This window comes from Lissotriton helveticus, chromosome 7, assembly GCF_964261635.1.
Source record: "Lissotriton helveticus chromosome 7, aLisHel1.1, whole genome shotgun sequence".
NCBI classification, from domain to species: domain Eukaryota; kingdom Metazoa; phylum Chordata; class Amphibia; order Caudata; family Salamandridae; genus Lissotriton; species Lissotriton helveticus.
The window spans coordinates 831574624-831596616 of NC_136068.1; the positions used below are offsets into that span (position 1 = coordinate 831574624).

At 45.3% G+C, this 21993-nt stretch overlaps 1 protein-coding gene across 1 annotated transcript in view; it reads right to left on the bottom strand.

Moving 5' to 3' along the window:
• ADAMTS2 (ADAM metallopeptidase with thrombospondin type 1 motif 2) overlaps nucleotides 1-21993 on the bottom strand; it is a 1744160-nt gene that overhangs the window by 104529 nt on the left and 1617638 nt on the right. Inside the window, exon 19 of the mRNA XM_078653324.1 lies at nucleotides 9912-10119. Coding sequence (XP_078509450.1) covers nucleotides 9912-10119 — 208 coding nt within the window. The remainder of the gene's footprint in view (nucleotides 1-9911; nucleotides 10120-21993) is intronic.

Sequence of the window (21993 nt, forward strand, 5' to 3'; positions counted from 1 at the left end):
CGATGTATCGTTTTTCTAAGTTTCATATTATTCATCAGCATAATGATTTCCTGCACTAGTTACGCATTTTTCCTGTGTTTTCCAGTTCCTCATGTAAATAAGCCTTCTAATGTTACAGTAGAACACACGTTTAGTGATCTGCCTCCTCACGAATATTCATACCGCCTCGCTATGCGTAACAATACATTTATCCGCATGTTGCATTATTCACACCAGACCAGCAATGCCACTAATTGTTGGGTGTGTGGTCGACTCCCCCCTTTCCAGACCCCGAAGGGAGTTCTGCCACTTTTTCCTTATCCTTTTTCACATAATGGTTCGTGTGGAGCATGGTCCACGTTAACGTCATCCTCAACAGATATGTCTTTTCTTAACAGTACATGTTTCCCAGACAAGCAAGGTCTCCCCCACAGAACAGGTTTAGATCTAGAAAATGAAGTGTATAATTTAGGTAACTATTCTTCGAATTTCATGGTGCTGAATGTTCAGTCTGATACTACTCCAGACTCACCTGCTATTTCAGTATTACCAGTCAAAGGCGAATTATGTGTCCGAAATAATGGTTCTGTACACGTAGGACATAGTGATTGTATTACTATTATCAAGTATAGTGACAGTGGGAAATCTATTTTTAAAGCTTCACGTCATTCTTATTTTGTTTGTGGTCAAACTGCATATGCTCGTCTGCCCCTCGATTGGGAGGGAACCTGTTACATTGCCTTCCTACTGCCACCTGTTTTCCTAGCCCCACCTGACTACCATAGGAATTCCTTCCTAGTACATACTAGACACAAGAGAAACCTCCCGATTGTCGATTATACTGAAACTGCTGCAGAGCAATTCATTGATATCGATAAAGGTGTGTTCCCTTATTTAGGTACAGTTGTAAACAGTAAGCTAATCCGTAGGTTAACAAGAACCCTTGAAGCAGTAGTAGATGAGACTGCCTCCGCTCTAGGTAACTTAACCGAAGAGCAATCCTTTATGAGAATTGTCGTGCTCCAGAATCGTCTCGTCCTTGACGTCATACTGGCCGATAGGGGCGGGGCCTGTAGAGTCATCGGATCCAGTTGCTGCATTTTCATTCCAAATAACGCGCCGTCTGTTTATTCAGCTATAACCAGACTTCATAAAATTGCCCATCTGTTACACCAAGATCCAGGCACCTGGACATGGTCCGGTTGGTTCTGGAATATAATTTCCGCATGGGGATGGAAAGTCCTGTCCTTTCTAGGTATCGCAGTAGCGATCATATTCAGCTGCTGCCTCTGTATACAATGTGGCCCTGCGATTTGCGGCATGTGTGCTACCTCTTGTATTCCTAGTCCCAAGCCCCGTTCTAAATCCCGTTCCAAGACAATTCGAGATGAACAAATGGTACTGTATGAAATGATAGATGGTATCATGAATATTAATGTTTCCTGATGGAAACGTAGTGACAAGGAGGGAATGTGGAAAAGTAAATTTTGTCATGTTCTGTGTCCCTACGTGTCATCCATCATATGTTATGTGTGCATGATCAATATGCATATGTTATTCCCCATGTCCGATTCAAGACGCAATTATAGTTGTGTCCACCTCTGGTATGTCATTTCCCAGTCCTCATGAGTAATATGAGTATCAGGCCTATGTAAAGTAATGTTGCCACGTTTCTCAGTGTGCACGTTATTTCATTATAAAGTCCCCGTTTCCAGGCCTCAACAGGGCCCGGACATCAGATTTAGCTCCTGTCTCCTGAGCCTCGCTGAGGAGCGATCCAGCCCCCACCTGTATCCTCGACCTTTCACTTACTTCCTGCCTCGCAGTGCCCGGTGCAGCTTGGCTCTGCCTCTGAGTCTGCCAAGACTATGTTGTGATTCCAGCTATCAGTTTAGTCCTCCTTCTCTGCATTCCTAAGCTACTGAACTGCATCAATAGTTTCCGTCATTATCTAGCCTATGCGGCTCCATGTTAAGAGAAATACTGTATTTAATGGTCATTTAATATTCTTCATCACGCACTACATGTAGAATAAATGCATGCTCCAGTCTTAGAGTCAGTTAGCCTTTCCCCTCATGACTTCTAGTTTATATCAACATGTTCCCTAAACATTAGATACTAGATAGGGTTTGGGTACATGTCGCTCCGACCCTCCAGACTTTAGTCTCTGCTCCTAGCACAGAGTTCATAGCCCCCAGCTTCTCCTCGTAACACGTCATTGCCAGTTTGCGCGCACCATCAGGTTAGAGGTCCCGGCTCCTTAGGTAGCCCCCTCCTATGTTTCCGCCCATTCATGACATATTCTATTACGTTTGCATCACATGTCTGAGTTACACCTTCGTTATCCCTTATCTTTCGCGACTGCTACGCGTCACACCTTCTGCTCCACCCACTGCTACGCCTACTGCAATGTAATGCTATGTGTTTGCGCTATGTATATATGCTCATGTATTGTTATTAAAAGTTAGCGCGCTCATCCCAGACCCAGCCCCAGCAGCTGCTGGGCCCTGTCATCCTATTCCTATGCAGGTTGTCCTGTTCCTGTCCTTATGCTGTAATAAACCTGCAAAACTCCTACTACCTCGAATCTTGACTCTTATTTATTGAGCTATCTGTTATGATATATGTCTAGTCAAAAATAGGGTATTATTTATTTATTTACCACACAATGATTAGCATTAAAATGGTCAATAACAAGGTGTGAACTTACTCCCAGAACAGGGGCAAAATGTCTTGGGAGTTGGGAGGTATTGTCATGCCCTTGACAGGTTGACCTGTGGAATGGGCCCAAGGACTTGATTAACTTCAAAGCGGCCTTTACTGTCACAAGAAGATGTAGCTAAAAAAACATGCAGGCATCCTTATGTTGTCCTCCCAGCCACACCTTCCTCCATCACCTTGGGTCTCCTATTGACATCACAGGTTGAGATCCTGCTGGAGTGTCAAGACCTGCTTGACATGTCTGCTGGGGAATTTCCTTCCTATGGCACACTTCAAAGAGGGAAACAGACAGTCAAAACAATTTGTGTGCATCCAATCTCTGGGAGATGAAAGCTCAGCTTTATTTTAGCAGACTTCTGTCTCCGAGTTTGTTGGTGGTTCTGGGAATGCGCAAAACAGAATTTTAGTATTAGTTGAATCAGGACATTAGGATAAGCATAGTACATGACCCCCCCTCCCCCCACACACACAACCCTCAGAACCCAAGTTTAGTGTGGCTGAAGACTTAGGCAATCTTGAAAATACCAATAGTGGCTAGAGTTAGCCCTGGTAATATGTTCCTTTAATTCATTGGTTAGGCCATCCCCAGGGGTCATTCCCATCCACTAGCTCGTGTCAGGCACAAATGTGGAATTTCCATGCCATCACTTCAGAACACTCCTTGAACTGAGGGAGATCACAAGAGAACTGAACCTGATATCTGCAACCTGAGAAGAGCTCTGGAGCACTGAACCTGCTCTTTTTCATTTGTACTCAGGACAAAGAAGTGGACTCCTAGGGTCCTACGGCTGACCTCCAGTTTAAGCTACAGATACATAACAAGTTCCAAGCTCCAAGAGGCCTTTCCTGCCACTGCCCAGCTGATCAGTGGCAATTGGACCTGGACTGGGCCTTGCCTGGACTGAGCTCATGGGGACCTTTACAAGTGTACTCCTTTGATGGATTGGGACAAAAAGAGCAAAAGTCAGAAGGTAAAATATGTGGCCAGGATGAACCTGATTATTGTGTCTGACCCGTGCTCCTCACAGTCAGTGTCAAATTGTACCTGTACTTCTTGGCACTATTTCCCTTAAATCTTAAAACACTAAATTTCATATCTCCAGTTCTCCTTATTGGATTTTTGTCATATTTGTTTCCTAGTTTTCTAATTCCTTTTGGGATTTTTATTGTTTTGCAATTTGACTTTGTTACTGTTTTAGTACTGCATAAATACTTTACACATTGCCCATAAGTTAAACCTGTCTGCTCTGTGCCATAGCTACCAGGGGGCTGAGCTCAGGTTAATTTAGTAACTTTAAGGGTTAATAACTGAAGTGGGTACCCACCCTTTCAACTAATGCCCCAATTAATTTCAAGGAGCCTCTTTGGAATCCATGTTCCTAACTAAATTACCACGACCCCAGCACATTACTGGCTAACTCTGGTTAGAAAATGTGTATCAAACTTAATGCTAATTGAGCCACGTATACACAAATCACAGAAGTTTCAAAGCTATGCTCTTTTTAGTTATAAATCTTGATGAGGGTTCTTTTACATTTTACACAGTTATTTTACACATGTAATGATTACACTGTTTTCTGGTCTATAATATCTTTATTTGAGCTAGCACAGCTATCTTATCACCACCTCAAAATTGTTTGTAAAATGCAGCTACTCTGCTGGGCATCTATTGGGCAGAAGTATAACAAAGTAGTGTTGTATGGGTGTAGGAATAGTTTACTATATTGGCAACACAAGCAAGTCAACTTAATGATGTTCCATAATGTATTAAAATATGGCTGATCCCAAAATATGTAGAATCAACCGCAATGGATCGCAACACCGCTAGCCCCTCCTCCGGATCGCCCCTAAGGATTCTGGTACGTATAGTACATAAATGGTTCACCTAAGTAGGTGCAAGTAAGTACTTGTTGTTGTGAAGATCTCTAGACCCGAGACATGGCACGGGTTTCGGGATATCTTCCCTCATCAGTAGAGAACGTAGTTGAGGTGGAAAAGAAGGCCGCCAAGCAACCGTCACAGGCCTTGATGCCTAACCAGCACGCAGGTGCATCATCCAGAAGCTCGTCAGCTTAAAGGCTCAAGGGAGCCCATTTGTAGAATCAACCGCAATGGATCGCACACCGCTAGCCCCTCCTCCGGATCGCCCCTAAGGATTCTGGTACGTATAGTTCATAAGTGGTTCACCTCAGTAGGTGCAAGTAAGTACTTGTTGTTGTGAAGATCTCTAGACTCGAGACATGGCCCGGGTTTCGGGATATCTTCCCTCATCAGTAGAGAACGTAGTTGGGGTGGAAAAGAAGGCCGCCAAGCAACCGTCATAGGCCTTGATGCCTAACCGGCACGCAGGTGCGTCATCCAGAAGCACGTCAGCTTAAAGGCTCAAGGGAGCCCATTTGTAGAATCAACCGCAATGGATCGCATACCGCTAGCCCCTCCTCCGGATCGCCCCTAAGGATACTGGTATGTATAGTTCATAAGTGGTTCACCTCAGTAGGTGCAAGTAAGTACTTGTTGTTGTGAAGATCTCGAGACCCGAGACATGGCCCGGGTTTCGGGATATCTTCCCTCATCAGTAGAGAACGTAGTTTGGGTGGAAAAGAAGGCCGCCAAGCAACCGCCACAGGCCTTGATGCCTAACTGGCACGCAGGTGCGTCATCCAGAAGCTCGTCAGCTTAAAGGCTCAAGGGAGCACATTTGTAGAATCAACCGCAATGGATCGCACACCGCTAGCCCCTCCTCCGGATCGCCCCTAAGGAATCTGGTATGTATAGTTCATAAGTGGTTCACCTCAGTAGGTGCAAGTAAGTACTTGTTGTTGTGAAGATCTCTAGACCCGAGACATGGCCTGGGTTACAGGATATCTTCCCTCATCAGTAGAGAACGTAGTTGGGGTGGAAAAGAAGGGCGCCAAGCAACCGTCACAGGCCTTGATGCCTAACCGGCACGCAGGTGCGTCATCCAGAAGCTCGTCAGCTTAAAGGCTCAAGGGAGCCCATTTGTAGAATCAACCGCAATGGATCGCACACCGCTAGCCCCTCCTCCGGATAGCCCCTAAGGATTCTGGTACGTATAGTTCATTAGTGGTTCACCTCAGTAGGTGCAAGTAAGTACTTGTTGTTGTGAAGATCTCTAGACCCGAGACATGGCCCGGGTTTCGGGATTTCTTCCCTCATCAGTAGAGAACGTAGTTGGGGTGGAAAAGAAGGCCGCCAAGCAACCGTCACAGGCCTTGATGCCTAACCGGCATGCAGGTGCGTCATCCAGAAGCTCGTCAGCTTAAAGGCTCAAGGGAGCCCATTTGTAGAATCAACTGCAATGGATCGCACACCGCTAGCCCCTCCTCCGGATCGCCCCTAAGGATTCTGGTACGTATAGTTCCACCCCAAATACGTTCTCTACTGATGAGGGAAGATATACCGAAACCCGGGCCATGTCTCGGGTCTAGAGTTCACAACAACAAGTACTCACTTGCACCTACTGAGGTGAACCACTCATGAACTATACGTACCAGAATCCTTAGGGGCGATCTGGAGGAGGGGCTAGCGGTGTGCGATCCATTGCGGTTGATCCCAAAATATGTTTCCTCTAGCGTTTATGGCCTGTCAAACTGATATGACATAAGAGGGAGTATTAGCAACTTTGAGGACATCCGTTTTTTTATAGTTTTAAAAACTGCCCTTTCCTATATTAGTCATTCACTGCCTAATCTTCAGAACTATTAGCCATGCTAATCTCATTAGCCTTGCTCATTTTGGGAGTTGTGTATACCATAAAACATGTTTGTGCTTAATTTATGTTGGATTATATCCTCCTCATGAAGGGAAGTAACATTTTTAAAATGGTTTAAGAAGTTAGGTTTATGTGATCTAGAAAGTTATGTTTACTTTAATCTTTAGCTAAATAAGGAATGACAAATGCATACAATATCATTTAATTTGAAGATATAAATATCTAAGATACATACTTTCAAGAGAGAATTCATTTCATCATAGTCTTTGTGTTTCTGAGATCTGGGGAGAATGCCCTGATAATGTTTTGAGTGGTGTTGGTGAGGTTTCAGGGTCTAATCACTTAGATAATCAGAATTCAGGCCAACATCAGAGGAAGACCGACGAGGCAACATAGAAGCGAATCATGATTGCTGTTTCTGGAGAGGAAGTAGACGATGAAAGGATGTCGGTTGGTGATGCATTATCTAATGCCTTAGATGAGCAGGGGTCAGTTGCCCACTGTGGTGATTGTTCTGACTAACATGTGAGCAGAGATAAGACTGGTTATGAATGTTGCTGGAAAGGCAGTTGAATTGATTATGTAGAGTAGGGTCCCAGGTTCTAATAGCTTTGCTTATCAGGGATTAGTTGAGTGCTCTGTTGAGTACTCAGGTGATCTCCCTAGCTGGTGTGGCATTAATATCTGAGAGCATGATGTAGTGGTTGAACCATCTAATTGCTCTACTAGACAGAGCAGTGATTCAAAAGGGTTAGATTTGATAGGGAAATATTAGTAGGGTACTCAAATAGGCGACTAACAATTTGTGTAGTAGGAGTAAAGTGGTGGTAATGATTCATCATGGAAAAGTGTAGGGTATGTGGAGGCATGTAAAGACCAAATAAGGGAGTAGTAAAGGAGCTTTTCCATTCTATGCAAATCACTTAATCTCTCCAGGGGATTCATTGTTATAGAAATATGCTGCAAGAGTAAAAAGTAAAAAGAGGCTAAACTTTGTGAAAAAATTGTTCCACCAAAGCGGATGTTAACAGTATTTTGGCTATGCGAAATTGATAAGAGAAGCAGACAAGGAAAAGGCATTGGGAAATGCATCAAAATATGCTACAGCCAATAGAAATGGAGGAAACGTAAGTAGCACACACAGTTATCAATGAGAAAGGAGGAAAAGGAGGAGGCAGGACTTAAGTCCCTTTTAAGTTTATATTAAAAGCAATAGATTTCTCAAGCACAGCGCAAATGCTGTGCAGGCAAAACCTAACATGGGGAGTAACTCAGTAGATGCAGTAGTGCTGCAACAATACAGGATGTCTCTATAGAATTTACCCTGGGATACGCTCCCTCTATGAAGTATCTATGAAATCCTCTCAGGATTAGAGGGAGAGGTGAATAAAGAAAAATCTATGAAGTTGACCCAAGAGAAGAAAGGCAGCAGATTACTGAATGGAGTCCAACACGGGGAAGAAAGATAAAAGCCAACTACAGTGCTTAAAGTGACTCCAACCATGATCAGAGAAGAACAAACCACTGTACATTTTAGAGAATATACCTAGGAGCGAAGGGAGAGCAACCACTAAAGAGTTTATCAATTCCGCTCAGGAGCAAAGGTAGATCAAACCATTAAATCGTCTATCAAGTGCACCAAGGAACAGAGGGAGAGCAGCCCACTGAAGAATCTAGGAATTCCATCCAAGAGTGGAACAGACAGAAACCATTATAGGTGTTATGTTCTACCAAAGTGCTGAGTGTGCGCAGTCCTCAAGGGTGCCCATGGAATCCACCAAGGAGTGAAATGTGACCACCTCCAGCATTGGCAAAAGAATAAAAAGAAAAAAGGCACAAAATGTGGTTGCTAGTGGTGGCCACGTCATTTCCTATGCATGCACATGCGTGATGACACAAGCAGTCATTATCCATGCATGCGTGCACCTATGAACTAAAACAGGCACTATTTTTTATTTATTTACAGATCCGAGGTGTAATTTGCTGCATGGCCCTTTAAAATAATATTTTTTTTTTAAAAAGGCCTACTGGGCAGTTGGGAAACGGCTGAGGGAAAGTGTGAAGGGAGGAAAACATTTAAAATAAAGCTGAGAGGGGGAGTAAATGCAATTGTATTTGTATTTGCATATTGCTTACTTCCCCTGACCAGGCATCAATATGCTATTCAGCAAGTAGCACTCTACTCTGGAACCCAAAAAGGATTAATGATGAATTAGTATAGTGAAATATGAATTCGTTTGAGCATTGGACAGATGAGAAGCAGTACACAAGGGAGATAGCAACGAGGGTCTGGGAGAAAAGCACACAAGGAAGAGACCAACACTGGAGGGCCGAGAGGAGAAGCGCTTGGGGGAGAGAGAAACATAGAGCGTGGTGGGCTGGGGAGTTTGGCAGAGTGATACACAGAAGAGAGAAAGCGAGCAGCACATGAAGAAGAAAGCAACCCAGTGAGTTGGGGAGAAACATGCGAGAGAGAAAACTGTAAAACACGTGCACTTTCATGGAATGCTTACAGAGAAAGAACAAAGTAGCTCCCTAAAAGTCAGCCAAACAAAAGGACGGTAAAGAAGGTATGCTCCAGAAAGGGACAAACAAACACAAGAAGAGGAAGGCAAGCCAATGCGCCGCAGCGAATAAGAAGCAAGCACATGGAAATGACAATATAGCCAAACAATGGTAAGCAATGGATGGCCTATAAGTCCACTGTAAGTTCTTGGAAAGCCTACATTGGACTTTTCACAGCCAGATAACTTGCGCCCTCTGGTAGTTGAGGCCTACAAATGCAAAAGCAGGCCAGTGCTGTGGATGGAATAATTCGATTTAGGGAGCCGCGCAAGGTGAGGAAGGAGGGTGATGATGACTGAGTATTCCTAATGGTTGGAAGAGGATCATTTAAATCATGTGCAAATACGGTGTACACCCACAAAATCTTAACATCTCTTTGGTTATTCACTAACGGTTTGAAATACATTTCCGTAACACATATTTACCGAGCAAACTTACACCTTAAACGCTCAGGTAAAAGTACTGCAGTATAGGGAAGTGAATCAAAGTATGCACAAACCACAGGATAGATGAAAGGAAGGCTGACATGAAATGGCGAAACATTCCAAAAAGAAAAAGTGACATTGTACAAATGTTCTAATCTTATGCAAACACACGTTTCAGAATGGTGGAGTATGTCGGCGCTTTTTTGTAAATCAGAAGCAGTTGCGAGATAATTTACAGAGTAGATGAATTATTCCGAAGTAAGGCACACGTTTTGTGGATTAGCAAATGGCAATGCATAAGCATGCACTGTGCATGTCTTGGTTTGTGTCGTTGTTTACCGAGACCTACCACGCTTCAGTTTTTAGAAGAGAAGTAGCAAAGTGTATGCAGTATCCCGAGATCAAACGCCTCTATGCAAGCATGCGGCATTGAACTTAAATTATACTCGCATGTTAGAACATGAATACACATAAACGTTCCATTTTACCTGTGACCACGGGCCGACTCTCCATTGAGCAGGACAAAGCTCACGGTTACAAGATCTTCTGGCTTCTGGGCGATTTTCACTGCAGTACTTTGAATGCACCGAGCGGTTTGCATTGTCATGCAGGGGTTGGATGCACCGCACAGAACGGAACTGATATCCTGATTTTCCGCAGGTTTTGCTGCAGGTCTCCCAATCTCCTGTGACCCAACTGTTGAATAATAAAGGAGATTAAATGCGAAAATTATTTTATTTATTCATATTCTTAGAGCACGGCCCAAGCAACAGGGGAAGCAAGGTGCTTTGCATACATAATTTCGATACATAGGGCCATATTATCAAGAATGGCGCAAACATTATTGTCGCTTTAGAGGAAACTGCCGCTAAAGTGGCTTGATAATATGCCCTAGAGAATTCCAATAGAACCCCAGCTTCTGGTGTCAAGGACATTAAAACTTGGCTTCTATTGGAATTCTCTAGGGTGTATTATCAAGCCCCTTATCGCCGCTTTAGCTGCAGTTTCCTGCCGCCAAAGCGGTGATAATGATTGCGCCATTCTTGATAATATGGCCCATAGATTTTATATAACATGAACTTCCAATAACTACCTATCCGTGGCTATGTACGACATTCATCGCTTTAGATTTTTTCATACTCTTGGGAGAGTTTGGATTGTTCCAGGGGCGACCTTAGGCATATGCAAGCTGTGCACCTGCACAGGGCCACCAAACCCCAGGGGGCACCATGCCAATATATATCTTAATATAATAATCCTCTGAGGATGGATACATATTTGCGTGGTGGCCCCTGGCAGGGATTTGGCGGCCTCCAGCTCTGTTCCACTTCCAAACACCCTGACCCCCCCCCCTCTTCACTGGCCTCCGCGCTCCGCCCCGCCCGGACCCCCTCTTCCGGGGGCCCCTACCTACGGTCCCTGCCCAGGGCCGCCATGAGCCTAGAGCCACCCCTGACTGTTCTCATGAATTCAGGCATAAGTATGTCTGGATTAGAAGTGAGATGGCCAGCCTGTTTTATGATCCTTGACTTCTTCGTCTCACGCTCTTCCGGAGTACATGGGAGGCTTAGGGAGCCATTAGGTAAGATGTTTGCTTTCTAAGGCGACTCAGCTTTCCCACCTAAACATCTGACATGTCCTTTCCTTGTTTCTAGGAATTATCTAGCTGGTGCCCAGTGATCATAACCTAAAACTACAATAATACTCCTCACTGGCCATAAATTCATCAGTATTTTGGCATTTTTAACACGTGGACTTTGTTCAGTGGTTTGCACTTAATTATTTCTTATTGTACAGTTGTATACGTTCATAATAATTTTGCACAGTGTTTCTTAGCCTTTAAACATTTCTGGACTCCCACAGAATCCCTATTGGAAGCCGGGCACCCCCGCCTAAGCACTTTCTATGCCTTGAACCTAAAAATAAAATACAACTACAGTAACACGCAAATACCAAACTAATGCCCTAATTATAACATCTTTTCTTTCATTCACAATGAAAAATATATTAAAACTTCAACATTTTTGTGGGAAGGTTGGAGGTTTTCAAAATGTTATTTAGTTCTAAAATAAAGTGATAAGTAGGAATATAGCAGACCTATCATATCAGTTTGTCGTTTTTCTCCCTTTTTGGCAGTGCATAACAGTGCTTCAATTCAGGCCACCAATTTTCCATATTCCTCTATGCTGTACTTGTGCTGCTCCTCCAATCCAGCTAAGGATACCAACTTAATTGTTGGCCTCCATTGTCAAATTCCATTACATTTACAAAGCTAGATAAAATGTTCAGTTTTGCTTTCTTATGCCTATGTAATATTATTTAATGTTATTATGTTCTAAACATTCGCAGATCCCTTGAGTAGGCGTCACAGACCCACAGGGGTTCATGGACCACAGGTTAAGAACCACTGAATTAGCACATGTGTAAGCTAAAAGCTGAGAAGGTGATAGATTACCACAATCCTTTCAACATGTACTTTCTTTTGTAAATAACATTACATACAATATTAACATAAATATTGAGCCACCATGTATGATTTAACTTGTTATAAATTTATCAATAAAAAATGCCCTGAACATTTTGGTATGCCCAACTACTTTACGAATAACGCAAAAATGCAAACAATGCGGTCCCTTTAATGACCGTAATGCAGTTACTATAGGTAAATCCTGTTCCATACTACTTTTTAGATAGGTTTCATTCAATGTCGATCCAATGTGATCACGCTCTAAGTGTGTTTAATGTGGCGATGTGCTTCGACCTCCACTGCCGAGACAATATTTGAAATCAGGTCTTACTCAGGGGGAGATAATGTTATCTAATCATGACACTGGATTCAAATCATGGAAACATATAAACACACAATCAATAGTTATATCCCTTCATCTTTATCAGGAAATTATTAAGACAGATAAATAAACATTCATACCGGTGACCGTCCTCTATGGTGGATCACTTTGGGTAGAAGGAAACAAGTGTGTCTTAGAGAGCAACCTATTCTTTTTTTTAAATGTCTTTAGCATAAGAGATAACACTGTGCACCACATGTCTGTTGCCATGGTGGTTTCACCTGAAAACTGACTGTAACTCTGTACTTTTCTTTGCTTGAAGAGAATAGCATGTGATTCAAACATATTGTTACTCATGGATCCTGATTACAAGTTTGGTGGCCTTAATGCCATAATGCCGCAGCGGCGAGCCCAAAAAGAGTGCTGCGCCAGCGGTCTCCCACCCACTGTATTACAATGTCAACACTGGGCCAGCAGCGATGTTTCTGACTGTGGATAATATTTTTTCATATGTGTTGATGCAGGTGTTATATTTTGACTGCACACGTGTTAAATGTACACATATGCATGACACAAGTGAGAAAATACCTACTATGAGTACTTCCCTTTTGCTGGAGTCCGGACCATATGTGCCCAGTCCAGTCAATGGGTAAATAGTGCAAAACAGAGTTACCTGGATTTCGGAACTAACAGTGTTGTTTTCTTCAGGGTCAAGATGCAGCTATGAAGGGGGGCCCTGGAGGAAGGGATCCACGTGAGAGACTGATTGGATGAAAAGGAAACGGGTGAGTATGCACCCCAATTCCTTGGATTCCGCCTACTCAAAGCAGACCGTCTTCCTGCCATGGTCGGCTCAACGGAAAGCCAACTTGTAATTCCGATGGCAGTGAGCTTGTGTGTACTGCCTCTGACAGCTTTTGCTCCCTAAAACCTTCGCAGCGGCCTGTGAACAGCTGGCGGCCACAGCGGGACACCGGCGGTCTTTCCTTCAACAGACCGCCAACATCATAATTTGATGGGCAGACCGCCAATTGTGCGGCGGGAAATCCAACACTGCTTCGCCAGCGGGTCACTTACCGCCAAACTTATAATCAGGCCCATAGTCTCTTGTTTAGTGCTATCATAGTAGTCAAGCGTTTTGTAAGTACTCTATTTTGAGTTAAGTGCTATCTTTGTGTGCTTACAGCACTTTCTATATTTGATCTGGCTAGGTGCATAACATCGCAACACAGCTCAAGAGGCTTTTCCTGCTAAAGCTCATCTAGACCGGGAACCACAATCTGATGCTGGCATACTTGGTTGAGGCAGAATCCACCAAAATACAAATGTGTCCATTACAGCCAAGAACATAACACAACAGACATGAAAATAGAAATTCAATCGTTTGTGGAGAGGGTATCATGATGGAAAACTCATTTAAAGACAGTGTAAACAAAGGTTCCCAAAATAATATACAATTGGCAGAATGTCACAGCAAACAAACCCCCAACGAGAAGTTGGAAGACTCACACAAGAAAAGAAATTAAAGTTCTTAGAGCGGCAGCAAATGACTCAGAGTAAGAGGAATAACTGTAAATTCTCTTTCAAGTTATCGAAGAAGAAAGAGCCAAAATGGAGATCAAAAGTGCACAGTGATTTGGTACACCAAGAAAAGGAGGCACCTAGAAATTCTACCCAAGAAAAGACAGGCATCATTAGATGCACAATGAAGCAATGCTGTTCCTATATGTGGCCAAGATGGAGGCTACCTGAGTGATATATGCCTGGACTAGAACTGGTCCATAAATTTTAATCAAGACAGTTTGCCACCTTATAAATCAAGAAGTCTGTCTAAACTGTATGCAATGATATCATGTTGGTAATGTATACGGTGTGCTTGTTTGCCCGCCCTGTGTAAGGGTCAGGTGCAAGGTACTCTGAATGAGAAAGTTGCAAGAAACAGCTTGGAATATTCATACACATGCAGATATTGGAAAATGACCCAAAATGCATTGTTGTAACTGGATGAGATGCTGACTTCATTTGCAGAGGGTCTTTGGCTCCCACAGTCTTCATGTGCCTTGTATGTTTTTTTTTACAATGGATATCAGGTCCCATGGAAATATAGTTCTTTCCAGAAACTTTCATTCTCTAATGAATTACTCAATTATAGCAATTTGTGTACTGTCAGCTATGGTGACATCCACAAGAGTGTGAGGGTTCCTGTAGGATGTGCTTTGCTGCCTCACATACAGGAAGAAAACTCTGTACCACGCTCAACCATCCATTATAATGAGCCAGCAAAACCACATACAGACAAGACCTGTTCAATCCCATGATGCAACAGCAGCTGCGCAACTCTTTATCCAGCCCAGATGTCAGACTCAAACCAAAAGATGAAAAAGTGCCTAGGCACAATATTGATTGGGCTCAAAATGACATTATGCTTTCATTTTTTTAGCAATCCACCATTACACCTTTACAATTGAATCCAGCAAAATCAAGCTGAAAGATACCAGGAGGAAAAGGCAGATATATCATTTACTCCATTATCTAATTACTTCTCAGATTGCTTGGACTTATTTAAAAGGGCCAGGGAGAGTGGCCTTGAAGGAGGAAGATTTCTGGCATTTGTGCCATGCCATGTCACTTCCAGGAAGAGACCTTGCAAGAAATTATGTTAATGGTTGAGGGGGCAAAGGCTCCACTCATGCAACAACCACAATCCTTTTAAAGGCGAACCACAAAAGTAAATACATTTGACCTCTATTTAACCCTCCGGTAGCTTCACACTAAAGCCGTCAGGCTTAAGTTAGAGGCAATGTGTAAAGTATTTATGTAGCACACAAAGAGTAATAAAGTGAAAACATAACACAAGAAAACTATGTAAGTCAGAAAAATAGTGTACATTTTAATTTAAAAAAAAAGAAACTATAAAGACAAAAATCCAATCAGTAGAACTAGAGATATTCAATTTTAAAGTTTTGGGTGAAAATAGCACCTAAAAGCACAAAGCGCCACTCACAGTCATCTGGTTGCGCTAGAGCGGGTGAAAGTCACAAGTTCAGGCCAACCGCATTTATGCGATGGTGGGATACAGGGACCAGGTTAAAAAGTTGCTGAAAAGTTTCCTTATGAGGCTGGCATTACGTGTTTTGTTCGCGTTGAAGGAGTCCGCAAGGAGTAGGCCGAACATCATTGGTGGTCACCACTGTATCTCCAAGATCAGGTCAGGCGTCATAGACAGTCTTCATCGTAGCACAAAGAGCTGGTTCTGCATCGTGGATGATTGTTGATGTAGATTTATATTTGTGGCTGCCCCGTCCTGTCAGTGATGAGAGTGAAGTGCAAGTCTTGCCTTGTCAGTCGCCATGGACAGTTGTTGCTGGCACAAAGAGCAGATTTCACCGGATCTTCAGATTGGCAGTTGTCGCAGGTGGCAGAGTCTTGGCCCAAACAGGCTCATTGGCAGACACACATAGCCAAAACATCAGGATTTTCACCTTTTCTTGCAAAAGGAGCTTCCAAGGATGCCAGCCAAGGGTCCAGGGCCTGGGGGGCTCCTCTTGGGAATCAGGACTCACTAGAGAAAAGGCCAGCAGCAGGGCTCATGCAGGTCCAGTTGCAGCAGGTCAGCTGGGCAGGGAAGCTTTAGTTCAACAAGGTCAGTCAACTGACCCTTGGAGTCACTCTGGGTGACCTGGGATGAAGGCAAGGAGGGCCAACCTTCAGTACCAATCATCAAGGCTTTCCCTCTGCAGCAGGACAGTCCTCTGGCAGCAGAACAGTCCTTCTTCTGCATCTTTCACAGGTCCAGGAGCGTTCTGAGGAGTGGCTCTAGAGGTCCAGTATTTATGCGTGGTCAGTGCGCCAAACTGTCTGGTGAGACTAAAGGCAGGGCAAGCCTGGTGTCGGGATCCTCTGTGTGTGTTGTAGGCAAAGCCCTTTGAAGTGTAAGTGGGGCTGGGTGCAGCCTCTCCTCACTTATATTGCAAGGATGGCCTATCCTGTCTCACTCTCTCGAAGCAATACACAAACACCAACAGCAGAGCCATTCACAGTTGTGTGACCCAGGACACTGGAAGAAGGCACAGGCAATCAATAAATCAATCAATCATATAGTACTTGTATAGCGTGGCTTGTCACCCGTGAGGGTATCCAGGCGCTGGGCTGCAGGTGTCAGTCAAAGATCCAGGTATTGAGCTGCATCCTGAACAGGGCTTGAAAAATCAAAAAAATTGTACTAGTCCTGCAGGACTAGTACCTTAAAAAATTTCCTCAACCTAACTGCAACCTACTTGACCTCCGTCTCTGAAAGCGGAGCAAATGTGACAAGATAACAAGATTTAAAGGCATCTTTATTGCACATTAACTTTGTGAGCAATAAAAATACCTTTAAATATTGTGCCTGGCTGAAGACAGCTGATAGCTAGAAACCGGTCCTAGGATGCTTGATTCCGGTCCAGGAAAGACATGGCTTGACAGTTCGGGCTGGACTGTTCCCATGAGGCACAGGGTCAAGACTGATTTGCATATGGCCATGTCTGAACTGGGGTGGTGTGGAGTGCAAAAAAACGATGGATTTAGGCCCAGATCTCTGTACTGGGGTGAATGTATGACATTGTTCTGTATTCTGTCCATCAACTGTTATTTTTGCATCTTTCTAAGAGCGTCATCTTTGATTCCGATCTGGTACATTCATTTGATGAGTGTGTGATGGAAGACGGTGCCGAAAGCTGCAGAAAGATACCTCAGGATCAGGGCAGCCAATCCTCCTCTATCGAGTAGGGCGCAGGTGTCGTCTGTGGCGGTGATCAGTGCCGTCTCTGTGCTGTAGTTTGCTCTGAATTCTGATAGGGATGGGTCTATTGGGTTGTTTCTCTCCAGGAGTTCGGTGAGTTGGAGGTTGATGGCCTTCTCCAGGACAGTTGGTTGAGACAAGAAAATTAGAACTTTCTAAAAGTGGTATTTACAAAATTGTAACTTAAAATACAAAATTCACCATAATAGAGGATTTAAAATTACAAATAATTTGGGTGTTAACAGCATATATCTATCTGCTCCCTGTGGGAAATTGGGTTGTTGGTTGAATGCAGTGTTTCCACTGCTTAAGCAACAGCCACTAACCCTGTCGGTGTAAATCACAAAAGTCACTAAATTAACATGTGCTTAACCCCTTTGGTGCTAAGGCAATTCCCACTTTTACTCTAATTTCCATTGAAATTACATGGTCAGCTTGGCTGCAGTGCATAACGAGCTGACCTTGTCAGGAGCATTGAAGGTGTTAACCCTCTGGTTGCTTGGCACGAATCAGTCAGGCTGAATTAAAGGTAATTTGTATGGTATTTATGCAGCACATAAACAGTCATAAAGTGAAAACACGACACAAAACACATCCCACTTCCATTTAGTAAAATAGAGTACATTTTAATACATTATTTCACATCAAAATGACAAAAAGCCAATTAGTAGAACCAGATTTATGAATTCTTAAAGTTCAAGGTAAAAACTACCTCCTAAAAGATAAAAGTTCCAACCCTGGACATCTGGTCATGAGAGATTGTGTCACAGTCAAAAATATGGCTGACTATGATGTAGTACAAGTCGTATTGGGCGCAGTTGGCGCTTACCTTCTGACTTAGAAGACATTTCGCCAAAAATGTTGTGAGAAGGTAAGGTTCAGTGGGGCAAAGCTGTAGGAGGTGTCTGAGGAGGAGGCGTTGTTGTTTGGGAACCACTGGAGAAAGTCGCAGGGAAGATTTCTGTGTTTGTCTCTTTTTTTGGAAGATGAAAATCTTCAGTAGGACAAAGCTTTAGCCTGTAGCTGACGAAAGTTCCCCAAGGCTGCATATCCCTTTGGAGAAGGACTGCTATACAGGATTTGATACTGTGCAGTGGAACGTAGATGGTGCTGCTGTGAACTCAGGCAGACCGGCGATGTATCTTGGGGGGATAGATTAGCAGATTGGTCCTAGTCTACTCTTAGTTCTCAGAGCCACTTTTATACAAAAAATCTCCCTGTATAAGAAGGTGGTTCTGACCATCTGAGCCGCCAGGATTTTTCGCTTATTGAACACCTATTTGTTGAGCTTTTACTATGAGAGAGCCTCATAAATTGGGACTTACCCGCAGTGAACTCATGATGAAAGAGACTGCATGTGGATTTTACCGGTGTCCCCCTGGTGAGAGTAGGCCCCTGCGCTGCAGCCGGATTAAGGGGCACCGGGCTGGTTACATGCAGACATGTGTGTACATGTGTGTGCACACATGTAATGGCTGCACAGGGGAGATTCCTGGTGTACACAGCCCAGGAGCAGGTACATATAGAATGGTGTGGCAGGAATTATGCAGAGCTGGATGGTGACATGGAATAGGCTTTATACAATGGGAAGAAACATGTAAGGGAAAGTCAGTGTGCTCTACTGTTTTCACTGAAGGACCACTCCATTTTTCTCCTATGAGGATGGGGATCCCATGGGATAGATTCACTTCCCTAGGGCCTACAAATTCCAGACACGCACCAACATACACCGTAACTTGTGTGAAAATAAGAATTCTGCTGAGTCCAAAACCATATATGTACTGCTGATGGGTCATCCGGGAATGTCATATTCCTCTGTCTCAACTCATAAACAGAGCCTGGCTGGATCTGACCCTGCCAGGCTGGATTAATGACCTTCCTCCCCAAACTGAAGCATCAGAGGCCTAGCCCTTCACGGCTAGCATTCCAAGGGCGAAGGTCTCCTCTCCAAAAGGGAAAGAAGGTGGTTGGAGCTGCGGGTTATTCATCAGCAGCTGTCACCTGGTACCACACACCAAGCTGATCTGGATAGAAGGCAGCAAGGGGGAAAGGTTTTTTTTCAGAGACCATGTGGCATGAGACCCCTGGGCAACGCTATTTTGAACAATCCCAGAGGCCTGGGCCAGAAGGAGGGAGCAGAGGCAGAGAGGTGAGGTGTCGCTGAAGTATAGGTCAGCAGAGCCCCCTGCCAGCCTCTCCAAAATATTTGAAAAGATCTTGCGCAGGAAGAGGAGCACTCGTGTGGTCTACTGAGGAAGACTGGTGCTGGAGCCTGGGGCCATGGGCAGTTGGAAGGAAGAATCCCCTGGTTGTTCCAGGACCCTGAATTGCACCAAAAGGGGAGTGCAGGACCAGTGTGCAGAAACCAGGGCCTCTGAGCAAGGAAAAGAGAGGGCCAGGAGGAGAGCCAGGTGAAAGGCTGGTGCAGGGAGCCAGTGAAGACAGCGTCCTGCTGAGTTCAGCCTCCTTGAGACCAGGAGGGCAAAGGAAATTGCTCCCAGCAGCTGGGGCGCGCCACCAGGAGCAAGAAGAGGCCAAAATGGTACAGATCGGTCCCCTGGGGGCCGAGATATGCCCCCCAGAAGGTAGGCAACCTTGGACCTCTGGCCTGACTGACGCTGAAGTGCTCTGGGCTCCGCCACCGGTCTTAAATGGGGCCCCAGGGTGGGTCATGTCCTGGTTCCACGAAGAAGCAAAGTTGGGAAGTGCCATCACGCTCCCCATGACGATGCCCAGAAAGGGGTGCTTGGAGCCCACCCTGGCCCCCAGCAAATCTGGAGACAGGGGAGCGCCATTGTGCCCCCCTGGAAAGGGTGAGAGGGGCCCGGGACCGCCAACTCCGAGCCCCACCTAAGCTTGGGAACTCCGTTGCACTCCCCGTGAAACAGGCCAAGCGGGGTGCCAGGAGCCTACCCTGGCTCCCGAAGAGAACGGAGGCAGGGGAGCGCCATCTGAGCCAAGTGGAAGGGGCCCAGGACCACCAACTCCAGGCTTTGAAGAGAGCGGAAGTTGGGGAGCGCCGTCGCGCTCCCCGTGAAGGATTGCCCAGGGGCCCAGGACCGCCAACTCCTGGCTCCGCCGAAGTCAGGGAGCGCCGTCGCACCCCAGCGAAGAAGCTAAGTCGGGGAGCGTCATTACGCTCCCGTGAAACTGGCCAAGTGGGGTGCCAGGAGCCCACTCTGGCCCCCTAAGAGAACGGAGGCAGGGGAGCACCATCGAGCCCCCCTGGGAAAAGTGGAAGGGGCCCGGGACCCCCAACTCCAGGCCCGAAGAGAGCGGAAGTCGGGGAGCGCCGCCGCGCTCTCCATGAAGGATTGCCCAGGGGCCCGGGACCCCATCTCCGGGCCCCAAGTGAAGGAGGAGGACGGGGGAGTGCCGCCTCATTCCCCCGCGGCTGCGGGAAGGCAGGAGGAGTGCCGTTGCACCCCCCCCCGAGGTCCAGTCGGACCAGCAGGGGTCTCCGTATCTGCCTGCAGGAGGTGCGGCTCCCACGGCAGTATGCAAGGGTGCTGGCCAGTCCGGGAGCCTGAGAGGGCAGCTGGTGGTGGGCTCCTTGAGCTGCCCTCCAATGTACCTATGAAGCTGAGCTGCAGGAGCTACGCAGTCTCCTCCAGCACAAAGAGGAGAAGTCCCTCCCTAAGTGTCTGGGGGACTTAAAAAAAACAACCCCTCAAGGGCTCAGCCAGCGGTTAACAGCATCCTGGGGCTACAATTTTAGTTCTACAGCTGGGGGTGTGGTAGGGACTGCACCAAAGTATGGAGGGCTGAGCTGGGGATGCCTGGAGAAGGGCATCCCCTGGAGGTGAAGAGGTGCAATTGCACGAGAAGTGCATTTCCCATTGTTATTTCTAATGAGGGACTGAAAGTCACATGTGTATTGTTAAATCATAAGCAAAGTGGGTTTATGTTGCTGGACATTCCTGCTAGGGTGTCTGGCTGTGTATGCTTAATCCTGTGATTATAACTGGGATGCCTTTTAGGGGCTTTTATTGCAATGCATTAGAAAGGTTATCAACGATGATAAGTACTGTCATTTTAAGTGATGCTTAAACATGTATTCTTGCTGTTGCCTTAGGTGAAGAACAACCCAAATTGTTAGCCCCTAAGATGTGGAGGTGTATACTCTATGGTCAGTATGAGATGCTCAGTCAGGGTTATGTTGCAAAAACACACAGTGCCCGCACCACAATTACTCAATCAATTTTTTAAGAGGATAAGAAACCAATTTATTGTGACCACCCTCGACACAATTATTTTGTGTCCATCATTTTGTACCTTGTACAAAATGATGGACACAAAATAATTGTGGGATCTATCCATGGGATAGATTCACTTCCCTAGGGCCTACAAATTCCAGACACGCACCAACATACACCGTAACTTGTGTGAAAATAAGAATTCTGCTGAGTCCAAAACCATATATGTACTGCTGATGGGTCATCCGGGAATGTCATATTCCTCTGTCTCAACTCATAAACAGAGCCTGGCTGGATCTGACCCTGCCAGGCTGGATTAATGACCTTCCTCCCCACACTGAAGCATCAGAGGCCTAGCCCTTCACGGCTAGCATTACAAGGGCGAAGGTCTCCTCTCCAAAAGGGAGAGAAGGTGGGTGGAGCTGCGGGTTATTCATCAGCAGCTGTCACCTGGTACCACACACCAAGCTGATCTGGATAGAAGGCAGCAAGGGGGAAAGGTTTTTTTTCAGAGACCATGTGACATGAGACCCCTGGACAACGCCATTTTGAACAATCCCAGAGGCCTGGGCCGGAAGGAGGGAGCAGGGGCAGAGAGGTGAGGTGTCGCTGAAGTATAGGTCAGCAGAGCCCCCTGCCAGCCTCTCTAAAATATTTGAAAAGATCTTGCACAGGAAGAGGAGCACTCGTGTGGTCTACTGAGGAATACTGGTGCTGGAGCCTGGGGCCATGGGCAGTAGGAAGGAAGAATCCCCTGGTTGTTCCAGGACCCTGAATTGCACCAAAAGGGGAGTGCAGGACCAGT